General features: G+C 27.0%; 1 protein-coding gene across 1 annotated transcript; it reads left to right on the top strand.

Moving 5' to 3' along the window:
• The first annotated feature begins 492 nt into the window (after positions 1-492).
• LOC117175690 lies at positions 493-11,591 on the top strand. Its single transcript, XM_033365433.1, has 3 exons — positions 493-542; positions 3,231-3,614; positions 11,552-11,591. Exons 1-2 carry the CDS (start codon positions 503-505, stop codon positions 3,608-3,610), a joined length of 420 nt encoding a protein of 139 aa, XP_033221324.1. The 5' UTR covers positions 493-502; the 3' UTR covers positions 3,611-3,614; positions 11,552-11,591.
• Positions 11,592-14,634: the final 3,043 nt, after the last annotated feature.

Below are 14,634 nucleotides of genomic sequence, written 5' to 3'. Positions count from 1 at the left end.
CCATAGACAGTGCATTTTTTTATCAATCCAATAGTATAACAATTCTCATTTCTTTAATTTAGAAAAAGAACAGTCATTTTTTCAACTAAACACATTTTTTATTTTTTGAAAGCTGCATTCACGTTGGATAAAAAAATTGCAGTTAAAGAAACAAGTTTTTAAAGTGATGCATAACTTTGCTCTTGGTTGAGACAAAAGGAGTAAGTTTTAAAATTAATTAAAATTTAAAATTTCTGGAATTTTAAATGGTAATTATAAATTCTGGTGTTCTGACCTATAGTTTTAAGCCTGAAAATAACATTTTTACAAAAGCAAATATTTTTCGTAAACATGTTTTCAAATGCAGCTAAATGAATAGCAAATACAGGTGGGCAACTTATCATCATGTGTAAGTTTTCGTCGTTTTGAAATTTACTCTGTTAAAAATCTCAGTATATAAATGGCCCTCGAAATGGACCGAGATCAGTTTCTCGACATCAGTTTATTTTTCTACACGTTCAAGATGAAGTTGTTAATCTTAGCTTTGATGGCAATTTTTATAGGTATGAAAATTAAATTTATCTAATTTTTGGTGTTTTCGTATATAGAAGAAATTTTACAATCTTCCTTGGATTTACACACAAAGAATTTATTAGCCACCTCTCAAGAATTCAAGAAATTAATTTTTTTTTGAATTGCAAGTTTTATACACTGTTTAAAAGACGGAGCTAATATAACTGCGATTAGTCCTTGGAAAAGTCCCACCATGTATAGTAAGCTACGTTTTCCAATCTGAATTTAACTAAAAAATTAGCATCGCTGTGAAAATTCTATTTTTATCCTGGGTCGAGTAATTTTTACTACATGTCTATGTAAATCAACAAGATAATAACGTATCGAAAAAATGTTGCTATTGGGATAAATATTTACAAAGGAGGAGGAGTTTACTTTTGTTTTCCGGTGAAAGGTAATTTTTCACGACATTTTCATCGATTATTAGAATTTTTTAAAATAATTACTTGAGCTTCAAAATAAAGTGCAAAAGAAAATGTAACTTTTAAACTAGTTTGGAATAGTTTGCTTTCTTTTAGATAAGGTTTTGTAATGATAACAATTTCGACAACATTTTCATTTGATAAACTTAACTTTCCCCAATTAAAAAATGTTTAACACAATGTTCTCAACAATCAACCGGATGTATGTATACGTGGATGTCCCATTTTCTTATGAACATGACAGCTTGAAGAAAGTTGCAGATTTATTTATGAAATTTGAAGAGCTTATTTTACCACTAATATCATAGTAAAACTTTTTTCATTAACATAATCAAAAGTTGCCCCTAGAATATATGAGATTTCATGATTTGAGATCTGAAGATTGACGCGTAATATTGATACCAAGTTATGGTCATTTATATTATTTAAAAAAACAACTTTTATAGAAAAAATATTCTTACTTGCCTAATTTAAAGTTGATGCAAGAATAGAAACAATTCGTTGATTCGAGACAAGTCCTTTGACCTATAATATGATCATATTTTATTGAAGAGTAAGAAAGATTGTGGTCATTTTTAATATATAAAAAATTGGTTTTATATAGTTTAACTTTTTACATTAACATAGTTTAAAATTGATATAAAATGGAGAAAATTTCTTGATTTGAGAAAAATAGGTTGACCTGTAATATTAATACTCTGTGTTCAAAGGCATAAGGCATTGATGTTATGGAAATTGATATTATACTTTGAAAGATCTGTTTTAAAATGAAAAACTATTTTATTAACATAATCAAAAGTTCATAAAATAATAGAAAAGGCTCCTTGATTCGAGAGAGTTTGATTGACCTATTTGTATTTTGTCATTTTGACTTCCTTTATAAAGAAGTGAACATGATTGATGATTAAGCATAATAAAGAAGTGAAGTGGAAACCTTCGAGATTCTATTTACAGATAGTTTAGTTTTGTTTTATTTAGGGCTTTTAAAAATTGCTAACCAGGGAACTTAACGTTTATTTACATAAACGAGTAGTTACCATCCCATTTTCTTTCCTCAAAACCTCTCAAAGGAAAAAGCATCAGCTTCCTTTAAAGCCTCAAATAAAATTTAAAAATCGTCGAAACTGGAAAAAAATTAAATTAATGTTTGTCATATATTCTTTACGGCTCAATTTCTTCTCAGATAATGCATAAAATTAGTGAAAAGAGAATGAAATATCCTATCACAACTATCTAAGACCAAATGTTTCTTTTGATATTAAAAAATTTCAAATAATTCAAGAAGATATTTGAATTTTTCCGTTTATTTAAACATTTTTTTCAAAATTAAATAATTTTTTATCTAATTTTGATGTTCCAATTTCTTTTAAAATTCCAGGATCAAAGATCAAAATTAACAAAGTGGCGACGATTGGCTTGGAAATATGAAAAGTCAATTTTTGCAAAAAACCGACATTTATGTTTTTTTCTGCACAAAATGTAATTTTAGTATTTTTTCGGAAACAACGAAAGATATAAAAGAATGTCAGAGTTCCTTCCTAAAGCCCATAGTACACTAGCTAACCCAGTTTCGAGGTCTGAAGACTTTTTTCTGAAAATATAATTTTCGAATTTTTGTCCTAAATAATGCAAGATATAAAAAAAGAGTGAGAGCTCTTTTTCGTAGCAAATTTGTATCTGAGCAATATTTTTTACATCTCCTGTTGTTTTCAGACAAAATTCTCAAAATATATCCAAATAAGGCCAAATTGGAAAAAAATATTTAAAAATCTACGGTTGTTTTCTGGTAAAAATCGACTTTTTATATTTTCAATCAAATCTTCGCTGCTTTGTTAATTTTGTACTCAATATTGAAATATGCTGTCGTAATTTGTTACTTTGTTGAACTTCTTTTTTTTAATCGTCGGTTATAAAATTATGTTCTACTCTTTGCCTTTAAACAAATTTTAAAACTTTAAAAGCTTGAAAATCACATATGTTTAACAAGTAGAAACAACGGTGAAAACAACCGGGTATTTTTATTTGTGTTTTATTATTATGACAACATATATTACCAAAAAAAGTCAAGAAAAAATAAACACATTTTATAAACTCTCTAAAAATATTCTTTATTATGTAAGCACATTGTTTCATTCTTAATTATGTAATCATAGTTTTTGCATGAGATGTGAAAAACGATTTTTACAAAGTGTATAATTTTATCGAAAAATAGTTTCAAAAATAGTTCATATTTATGAAAAATCATTTATTTTTAAGGTATCTCAGAATGCTCCATTAATTGCAATACTCCGCAGGGAGCAATTTATAACTCAGATGAAATGTTACAATGTATTTTTGATATAAAAAAGAGCGAGATGGACGAAGATTGTAACAAAGATAACAAAAAAACGAGAGGGGATAGAATCAAAAATGCTTACAATAATTATCTTAAGTCTATTGAAGATGTAGGCCAAAAACAGACTAAGGAGAATTGGCCCCAGAAGGAACAGAAGAATAAATGTTTACAAGATGCAGCTTTCACAAACGCGAAAAAAAAATTCATCAAAACAGCGTTACCGTGCGGGTCGGACCAGAAATTGGACGCTAGCCTGGCAAACGCTAACAAATTAACTTGCCCAATTATTCATGGACCATAATCAAGTGAGTTCTTTTAACGTTTTGTGAGAATTTTATATTATGATTATAGTTCTATTTTTTATTTGTGCATTTTTTATGAAGGGCTAATTATTCCTATTTTTGGTGTACACTAGATTGCAATACTGGAAGATTGCATCGGATTGCGAAAGATTGCTTCTATGTAGCTGTATAATGTAGCATAAAATTACTAAAGACTCCATACATTTTATAGAATTTAGATAGACTTTTATAAATTTTATAGAGATCGCATGATATTGCATAACCCATACGAAAAAACATTATTTAAGAATTGAACCACTGGTGACCAAAAGGGGACACGGCCGAATTCAGCCCGAGAAGTATTGTCCTGAGTGTCTCCATTTGTCTCGTTTTTGTAGCAAGTATTGCACACGTCAGTTCTAGGTAATTTAAAACTGAAGCTAACATTTCGGTTAAAATACTTAAAATAAACGGTTTGACTTATTGTCAATTTAGCCCCCGTTTTTTCTTTATAATATTTTCCGAATAATTTGTAAAGTTTTACAAGATTTAATGAAGGATTATCAAAATATTTTAGGTTGGTAGAATTTCGTTTGTCATGTGAAATGTGATGTGGAATTGATTCCCAATGCTCTTCAATCATTTTTTTAAAATTTTTCGTTAATTTAAGACAACTTTCGCGTACTCCACCTGCCAAATTTTTTAAAGGCTGCTTATTAAAAATCTTTTTTTGAACATTTTCAATTCTTCTTTTGCCCAAACATAGAAAAGCACAAAAAAATTTCTTACAAATCGGAACATTTTCTTCGTCAGTAGGAAATAAATATATCCAATGAATTAACCGTCCTAGTTTTTCACCTGCATTCGTTTGAATAGGATCCTTGCATTTTAACAATCCTCTGAGAAACACATTTTGTTCATTATAGTTCCCGAGATTCCAAAAATTTGTATGTACTTTTTCTTGTTGCACATTTGAAAACTTTTGGTAACATTTTTCTCCACAGCAGGATTCAATAGGTTTGAAAGATCTCTCTGGGATTAGTATATCTTTAGAAATACCGTCTTTTTTAGTTTTAGACTTTGTAATGTATTCTTTTTCCTAAAGAAATAACAAATAATGCTATTAAATTCGTCATTAAAAATTTTAAATAATTACTTTAGACTATCTACATATTTTATATAGTTCAGTAAAAGGATTATTTAAAAAATGAAGAATAAAAAAAGTCATAAAATATTAAATTTATGATTAAAATTTATTTAAAAATTGTATTGACGGTTTCCAATCGTACCTGATTTCTGGAACATTTTTTCTTATTTTTAATCCACGAATCTTCATTTCTTGTTCTTTTTCTACCTTGTTTCATTTTAATATCTTTTCCTTTTAATTAATATTCTCAAAAATATCTAAAAAATCTCAATAATCTCAAAAAAATGCTTTTCCAACTATTATAAGAAACAATTACTTCGCTGATTCTATGCTTTATTTGTAGAATTTCATAGAAGGTGACAAAAAAAGTTACTGTTGTGCATTTGTTTTGTTAAGATTGACTTGACCTTCACGTCAGCATTCAAACATTCAACATTCAAACGTAGCGTGTCCGTGAGTCGGCTCTGTTAAATACTGCGAAGCCCAGCCTTTGTAAATCCGAAAATGCACGAGCAGGAACCCGAGCTCTTCCGACCTCACGAATGACGATCTAGCTGCTCCTCAAATGTTTTCAGATTTTGAAATCCCGAGTTACCTTAGAACTATTAGGCTTATTGCGAAAGGGCAAATATAATTGACTTGATGTAAATAGAGATAGGAGACAAGACTTCTGGGTCCAAAATGTTTCAAATTTAGGGCTGTATGCCTTAGTCATATTTTTAGTAAACAATGGATTTTTAACAAATAAAAAACAAATTTTCGACAAAATAGTTTAATTTTTCAACCTAAGAAATTACTTTTAAAAATACATTTTTTAACTTAAACATTGTAGTTTATACTGAAGTTTGCAGTTGAAAAAATTAATTTTTAAACCCAAATAAATGCCAATTTTCAACAAAAGAAATTAAGTTTTATCTAAAACAAATGAATGTTTAAAGAAGAATTATTCGCCAACAAAGAAGATAAATTTATAACTAAAAAGAAAATTTTTCAAGAAAAAAAAGTTTCAACAAAATTGTTCAATTTTCATCTATAGAAACGAATTTTAAACTAAAAAAAAAAAAGTATTCGATCAGAAATGGACCAGTTAAATTTTCAGACAAAAAATGGAATTTTCAACGAAAGAAATTATATTTCAACTAAAATTATAATGTTTTAACGAAAAATTGAATAGATAAATTTTAGTTGAAAAATAATTATCAATCCCAAAAAATCAAAGTTTCAACAAAGTATTTAAATTTCCAAGCAAAAACTAAATTTGCAAACACATAGTTTAATTTTCAAACCAATAACTTTCTACCGAAAACAGAATTCTAAATTTTCAAAATCAATTTTAAAACAATAAAAATTGTTGTTAACAAAATAGATAAATTTTCAACGAAAAACGGTTACATTATCAGTTTAAAAAAATCAATTTACAACCAACAATTTTTTAACAAAATAGTTTAATTTCCAAACAATGGATGAACTTTCAACCATTTTATACCAAAATAAAAGAAGATTCACGAAAAAATGCATTTTCTTCCAAAGAAATGAATTCTTGATTAAAATAGATGAATTTTTAAACAAGAAGAATAATTTTATGCAATTGAAAAATGTAAAAAAAAACACAATCGAATTTACAGCCAGAATAGTTCAATTTTTAAACATATAGTTAGATTTTCATTTAAAAAATTATTTTTCAACCAAAAATGGAATGGAATGATTTGTGAGAGAAAATTAAAAAAGAGATCAGAATTTTTTAAAATTATTTCGTAATTTTTCCATATTAAATAATTTTAGAAAAAAAAGGAATTTCATTCTTATTAAGCCTTCTTGCGCAATTTTGTTGAACCATTTTTTGTTATCTTTATGTTTGTTTGTAAAATTTGCTTTTAAATTTTAGTAAGTTTACGAAGTATTCAGAAATTTTTAAACAATTAAAAAATAAAATAATTAAAACTTGCAAAAGAATCAGGAAAAATTTAAATAATTCTCAAAAATTAGAAGATTAGAAGGTCTGAAAATATTAGAAAAAAAGAATTATTTTTCTAATAATCGTTTGAAAATTTTTAATAATTTTTATTTACAAAAATGTACTTAAAAAAAATTCAAAAAGATTTTGAAACACATCAAACGATTTCCTAAAATTTAAAAGAAGAGTGCAGAAGATTTTAAAGCAAAATGTTTCAATTTGATAAGATTAACAAGTTTTAAGAAACGTAAAAAATCAAGTAAATTCAAGAAATATTTAGTAGAATGGTAGAGATTAAAATCTAATTTTAAACTTACATTTTTTGGAAATGTAAATTTTCAAAGATTTCAAAAAAATAAACTCTAGAAGCTTTAAGGGAATTCCGAAAGATTTCAAGGAGATAAAATTATTTTTCTTAAAATTCCTGTGAAAACTTTAGTAGATTATATAAGTCAAGTTTTTTACATCTTAAATGCTTTTTCAACATTTTAAGAAAAATGTAGTCAGTTATAAAATATTTTTTTGGAATTTATTTTGTTTTAACCGTATTAGAAATATTTAAAAACTTGAACAAAATTCTCAAAATTCATCAAATATTCGTTGAAATCTTCCAAACTTCTAAATGCCCTAAACATCTTTTAAAAAGACTCGAATTTTTCTAATATTTTTTTGAAAACAATAATGTTGTAAAGGAATGTAATGTTGTTGTAAAATTATCCTTTGAATGTGGTGCGGAAAGGAATTTCATTAAAAAATGTGTGGGATTTTCTTAACAGAAAACTGCATGAATATCTGAACTTTCTTATTTTTATTTGTTAAGTGTATTTTAATCTGCTTTACGTTAAGTGAAAAATCAAATGCTGAAAAACGATAAGAGAAATATCTATTTCTTTAACTTCAACTATAATTTGAAAGGCGATTCTTCATAGTATTTTACTAATTAATGGATATATTTTTATAATTTTATTCCTGAAAATTATTCCCTAAGGTCAAACATGGTACACAAATATCGTAAAATTTAAAAAACACCATCTATTTACAGGAATTTTAAAAATAAAAATCAATGTGTATCATATTCAAATAAATGTTGACAATATTTATAAAAGTATTATTATTTTTAATTAAAAAAATTAATGTATAGAGAGTACAGTTTTATTTTTAAAATTTCACGACGGTTTTTCGTACCATATTTGACCCTCGGCCAGAATCAAGGAAAAATAATCTAAAAATATGTTCATTAATTATTAAAATGATACAAAGTCTTACCTTTACCATTTTTTTCTCTTTTTATAATCATGAGATATTTCTTCATGAAATAAATTTTGTTGGATTTATTTTACAATTATTTACAATCAATTTTAATTACAATTTTTTTACAATTACAATAAAATTATAAAAGCTAAATTTTGCAATGTTGAGATAAGTATTTTAAGGCATTAGAGGTTTTTTAAAGATTTCATATACAATAAAATAAGTATGATCAATTTGTTTATAATTTCAGATGTAAATAATTATTATAAGATTTTTAAGAAAATTAAAAAATTAAGATTTTCGAATATATCAGATGTGTCAGAAAAGATCCTCGGAGATATTTAAGACATTTTAATTTTATTTTAAAAGATCAAAAAAAATATTACGAAAATTTCTTATCAATTTGAAACGTTTTCAATTCTTCAAGATATTGGTAACTCTCTCGAGTTTTTATCAAAAATTAAAAAAATCATTCAAAATGTAGAAAAAAATTTCCTTTCTTCTAAATTTTCCCAAGCATTTTATGAAACTATGTTTATTCTCCTAGAACCTTTCGAGATTCCTTTAAAGTTCCTCAAGTTTATGTTGCATTTCTAAAACACTTCTAAAGTTAAAATTTTTTGAATTTCATCAAGTCTACTAAATACTTCCTGAATTCACTTGATTATTTACTTTTTTTAATTTTTAAATCTTATCCAATTGAAGCATTTTGCTTAAAAATCTTCTACACTCTTCTTGTGCATTTTAGGAAATCGTTTGATGTGTTTAAAAATCTGCTTGAATTTTTTTTAAAGTACATTTTTTTAAATAAAAAATTATTTAAAACTTTCACACGATTATTAGAAAAATAATTATGTTTCTCTAATCTTGTCAGACCTTCCAATCTCTAATCTTTTAAAACTATTTAAATTTTTCCTGATTTTTTTTCAATTCTGTAAAATTAAAAAAAAAACCTTTAAAGTTTTTCAGATGCTTTGAGAATATTTGAAATCTTTTGCAATGTTTTCCCACGTTCTGGAGACACTGCTTCACGTCGTTCGCTGCAACGCGTACGTAGCCGGCCTGGCACGTTTTTGGGCAGCGTCAAGATTACCGCTTGGATTTTAAAACATTCATATTTTTTGAAATATTAATCCAATTGATCTAAAACTTTCCAGAAAACTTCTTTGAACCTTAATGAACAGCTTTCTCACTGAAAGCTTTCCGTAGCTTAATATTCGTTCGCTAAACGAGGCGCTTGAAGGTTAAAATTTATGATTTTTGCATTGCCTCAAAAAAAAATTAATAACTTTTTTGTTTATTACAATATTCTCGTTTTTCTTTCTTAGATAGTTTCAGAAGACTTAAAAACGTACTTTGTATTGGGGAAATCAGGAAATGATGAAAATTGGCTAAATTAGCGCGAGTTGAAGTGAAAAAAGATTGGAATTTTTCGTTTTCAAAAAATCCATTTTTTAACAATTATCTGAAAAACTACAAAACCTATAAATTTTTGCAAGAGGAAAAAAGATGCGCCTTGAAATTCTCTACAAATATCAGTTCTTAAAATTGAAATTAGAAAGATTTTTAAAATTGACACTCAGGACAATCCTTCTCAGGCTGAATCCGGCCGTGTCCCCTTTTGGTCGCCAGCGGTTCAATTATTATAGACATACTCGTATAATAATTTTTCTTTAATGAACGATTATAAAACGATTATAGCATATTTAGTATAAGGATAAATAATAAGAAAATAAGAAAAGAATTAATTTCGAAAGCAGCGAAACTATATAGGAACAAATTATTTTAGATCACATTATGCCATAAGAAGGTTACAAAAAATAGAGATTTTGCGCAAAGTTTACAAAGAAAATGTTAATAAATTCTCTTGATATCTCGAAAATTGATTAAAATCTCATTGATATCTGTTAAAAAAACTTAATTGTCCCTTAAAATCTTATAACCTATTTGGAATACCTTTTTGGAAATCGTAACAATATGTTAAAATAAGTAGAAATATTTGCAATTTTTCTTACAATTCCATGAAATTTATTTTCATTCAATTTTTTTTCAAAGTTCTATAAAGAAACCATTAAAACGTTGAAAGTCTAACGAAATTGTTTGAATTCTCCTGAAATTTATCAATCTCTTCAAATTATTGGAGAGCCTTTAAAACTGCTGGAAAGTTTAAAAAAAAGTCAAGTCCTCTAAGTTTTCTTTTGGTGTTTCGAAACCTTCCGAAATTCCTTGAAACCCATAGAAATATTTTTAAATGCCTTGAAAACGGACGAAAAACTTTAAAATTTGTTGAAATGTTTGAAAATATCATAAAAGATTCAAAACCGTGAAGTCCGTTTAATCGTTTGAAAGCCCTTAAAATCCCTGAAATTCAATTAAATTAAACTTATCTTTGAAATTCCATGAAAGCCTTAGTAATTAAATAAAATCCTTTAAATCGAGTGAAATTGCTTGTAGCACCTTAAACCCCTTAAAACATTTTAAATCACTAAGAATCTATTGGAACTCACTTTTATTTGATTTATTTTCCAAAGTTCTCTACACATACTTTTAAATCTTTATAAAACCTACCAAATTCTTCAAATTAGCCTTGAAATTTTGAAAATCTTTTTAGATACTTTGGAATCTTTCAAATTCTCCTGATACGTTTGGAAATTCCTTGAATTCAATTAAATTAAACTAATCTATCAAAACTTTACAAAAAGCCGCTCATATAACTAGTGATTTTTGAAATTCCATGGAATCCTTGGGGGATTCAATAAAATCCCTTAAATCTTGTAAAATTCCTTGTAAGATCTTAAAATCCCTTGAAAAATTTTAAATCATTAAGAATCCATTGAAATTAACTTTGATTTAATTTATTTTCCAAAGTTCTCTATACCTCATTTAAAAAATCTAGAAAGCCTACAAAATTCTTTAAATTTCCTTGAATTTTTATGAATATTTGGAAATACTTTGGAATCCTTAAAAATCTGCTGATACGTTTAAAAATCTTTAAAATCATTTGAAATCTTGTAGCCATAATCTGAAATCGCTTAAATGATTTGAAATCCTAAATATATTAATATAAGATAAAAACATTAATTAGTTTGCAGTTACTATATTTTTGCTTTAATTTTTTGTTAAATATTATTATTGATTTAACTACTCAGGTAGCACAAAATTTGCCTTAGCATTCCTGAAACATTTCGTTCTGAAAATGTTCATGAAACTTTTCTTATTATATAAATTTAATTAATTTGATGAATGATATTTCCCACCAAAATTTTCCGAACTATCCTTGGGAACCTTTCTGGATAGGCGGACATTTAACTACTTCCAGAAACCTTCCTGGAAAATTTTACAAATATCTCGGAACCATCCATTAAAATATTCCAGGAGTTTTTAGGGAATATTTTGAGTCGCCTGGGTACAGATACTTTCAAAATGATTTTCTACAATTATTTATATAGAATTGTGAAACAATTATAAGAACATTATTATAAGAAAATCATCAAAAGGCCAATGCTGAATTTCCTATGAGATTGCAGAGAAGAAAAGAGAGATTAGTGCCTCAGTATTTTGCATATGATATATAAATATTTTTTTAACAGAAAATTGCTTCCCTTTCAGAGCCAAGAAAATAAAATGGAACCAGGTAAAAAGAATGGCAAGAGAACCAAAGGACAATATGAATGACTTCTTCTGATGAATCTGCAATCCAATTATTATACCATATTATTATTTTATAAACTTATTATTATTATTTTAATTCCTACTAAACGGTCATGTGGTACAGTGGTTAGCATGTTCATCTCCAAACCTCAGAACTGGGGAGACGAGTGTTCGACTTTCGGTGGATCTGTTGACTGGTTTTGCAAGAATTAGGATTTTTCTTAAAAATGTCTTAAAATTGCAAAATAAAGTATGATTATATCTAGGTAGAATTTAAGTCAGCTGTACTATACACCGGTTTTACTTCGATTTTCCTTGTTTACTATACAAGTAATTAAAATTGTAGGTAAATGCTAGTGCAGAAATTTAGAAGACGAGCACAGCCGCTTGGGTGAAGAATCAGCAGATTCTTTTATTGGAGGACCCCGATTAATCTTAAATTGTGTGGAAATATAGGGTGTGTCGCATAAGGTGTAACTTACTGAAAAAGCAGGATATTGTGATAACAAACAAACTACCTGTAACATTATATAGTTATGCTAGTAGCGTGGAAAATGTGTCAATAACCTTGCGTAATGCTATGTTGTAACTAAACTAAGTAATAATTATCTAACTGCAATTACAAAAATCTATCAGAAATTATATCAGTATTTCCTTAGTTTTTTACTTCAACCTATAAATTAATACTGAACCAAAGCAACCGACAAAATAGACGCGGATGAGCAAGAAAGTCAGAGAATATACAATACAATTGAAGTGTCCGTGTTCTAAACCTGTCAACTCACATTTCATAAATTTTACACGGATCAGAAAAATAGTTGTTAATTCTGCAATTTTCAATATTTTTTAAACTATAAAATATTTTTTGTTCATTTACTGAAGAAAAATAATACACGTTAGTTTTATAACATTTGAATCAAAATTGAACGTTATATGACAATTAAAAGCTATTCATATAATATCTACAAGGGGTCCAGCGGTCTAAGCCTGTTATCTGCAGTGTTCTACTGATAGTTTTCCATTGTTTTTCCTGCGCTCGCATGTTTCTGCGTTTTTTTCAAGCTGCGGACAAGTTCTGTATGTCAAAATGTTTGGAAAAGCAAGCCGAACACAGATGTCCTTCCAAAAATTTAAAATAGTTTATTGCAAAAATATGCTGAATGTTAGTAATCAGAACGCGTCGCTCACTTTAGTCTTTGCAGCGATATGTAGACTACAACACCAAAGATGACGTGAAAGTAGCCACAAAAAACTTTCGACACACACATAATCTGAACTGCACACACACTGGCATGTGTCTTATTGGTCTATTCTACGAGTAAACTGATCCGTTGTAAGAAAAAGCAAGGATTTCCCATAAGAAGTTATGAGAAGTTAACAAGTTTAGAACGCGAACCTATGCTAAAACGCGACTTTCAAAAATCCATTTAAAAAAACTAAAAAGAATTTTGCCGTTTGGCTTGCAGGATATTAAGTTCATATAAAAAATGTTGCATAAAATACAAAAAAATTAATTTCGAAAGAAATTTCAGTTAACAAATTTATACTGCGAACCCTTCAATTGAAGAATTAATTTCAAAGAAATTCATTGATAGATATGTGACCAAAGGTAGAATAATAATAGAGCGAAAAGTAAATTTTGTCCTTAATTTCTTTCATACCTTTTGTAGCCTTTCCACACATTTTCCATTTTTAATAGCTTTTTTGATTATCAAAACCAAAACTGCTTTCCCTATAAAAAATTTATTTATAAATAAACTGTAGATATGTTTCACGTGCACAATTTTTGTTTACTAACTTTTTTTCATATCTTGTGTCGTTTTTACAAAAATTTAATTTTTTTATTTTCAGTGTTATTTGTCACGAATACAACAAAAACCTCGTGTTGTCCAAAACATTTAATTTTTAGTTCTTATTGTTTTTTACGAATAAAACCAAAACTACGATTTCTATCAAAAAATAATTATTAACAAATTAGTAAATCTTTTTTGGACCGCAATTTTTTTTACATTTTTTTGTATTTATGGAAATCTTGTAAGGCTCTTAAGCAGCAACGCTTTACTTCTCTTGACTTTCTTCATAAAGTGCGTATTTGGCTTAACATTTTAATTTTCGATTGATTTAAAAAAAATTTAATGCTAGAACTCTGATAATTTTTTAATGTCATAAAAATGAATTGTTCGACTTTCTAAGTACTACGATCAGCCGTGAACAAAAATTTTTAAATCTTCAAAAAATGGTCTTTAAAATTTTGAAAATGCTCTAACATTTGAGTTTTTATCAAAAATGGATGGTTAACGAACTTCATCTTTCTTTTAAAATATAAAAAAAGCGTGCTAAAGTTTGATTCGATAAGCCTATGTTTTTCGAGAATAATCATGCCTACGTACGGGCGGACGGACTTGATTTTCGGCTCCAGAGGATCTCAAAACCTGGAGATCAGTTGAAAACTTAGATGTGAAATTTCTAACAATTCTTATGCTTTCTCTATCGTAAACGATGAAAATGTAAAAAGGAATTTCAACAAAAAAGTGCATTGTTTAACTAACTCATTGATTTTTCTACCAGAATCATCAAATTCTAACTAAGAAGATTCATTTCTCCAAAAAAAAAGAAGAATTTTCAACAAAGAAGAGAATTTTTAACAAATAGTTGAATTTAAAACCAGAAAAATCCTTATTTTTAAATCAAAATATAAATTTTAAAGTCAGATATGTAATAGTTACTAATTCAAATAAAAAAAAAGAATTCTCAACCAAAAAATCCATTTCCAAACAAATGTTTTTATTTTCAAACAAGAAAGGTTTATTTGAAACTAATAATATAATAGTTAATATTTCAACAAAGAAAGATTCAAGGGAAAAATAAAAATCAGCTGAGTTTAACCAAAAAATAAGAATTTTAACACAAGTGTTAAAATTATATAAGCAGTTGAACTTTTAATTTAAACAAATGAAATTTCTACCCAAATAGTTTAATTTAAGCTCATAAAGACGAATTTTCAATCAAATAGTCTAACTTTCAAACAAAGAGAGAAATTT

The sequence above is a fragment of the Belonocnema kinseyi genome, chromosome 6 (genome assembly GCF_010883055.1).
Source record: "Belonocnema kinseyi isolate 2016_QV_RU_SX_M_011 chromosome 6, B_treatae_v1, whole genome shotgun sequence".
Lineage (NCBI taxonomy): Eukaryota > Metazoa > Arthropoda > Insecta > Hymenoptera > Cynipidae > Belonocnema > Belonocnema kinseyi.
Note: the sequence above shows the minus strand (reverse complement) of the source record. Positions and strands in the feature narration are given on the sequence as shown.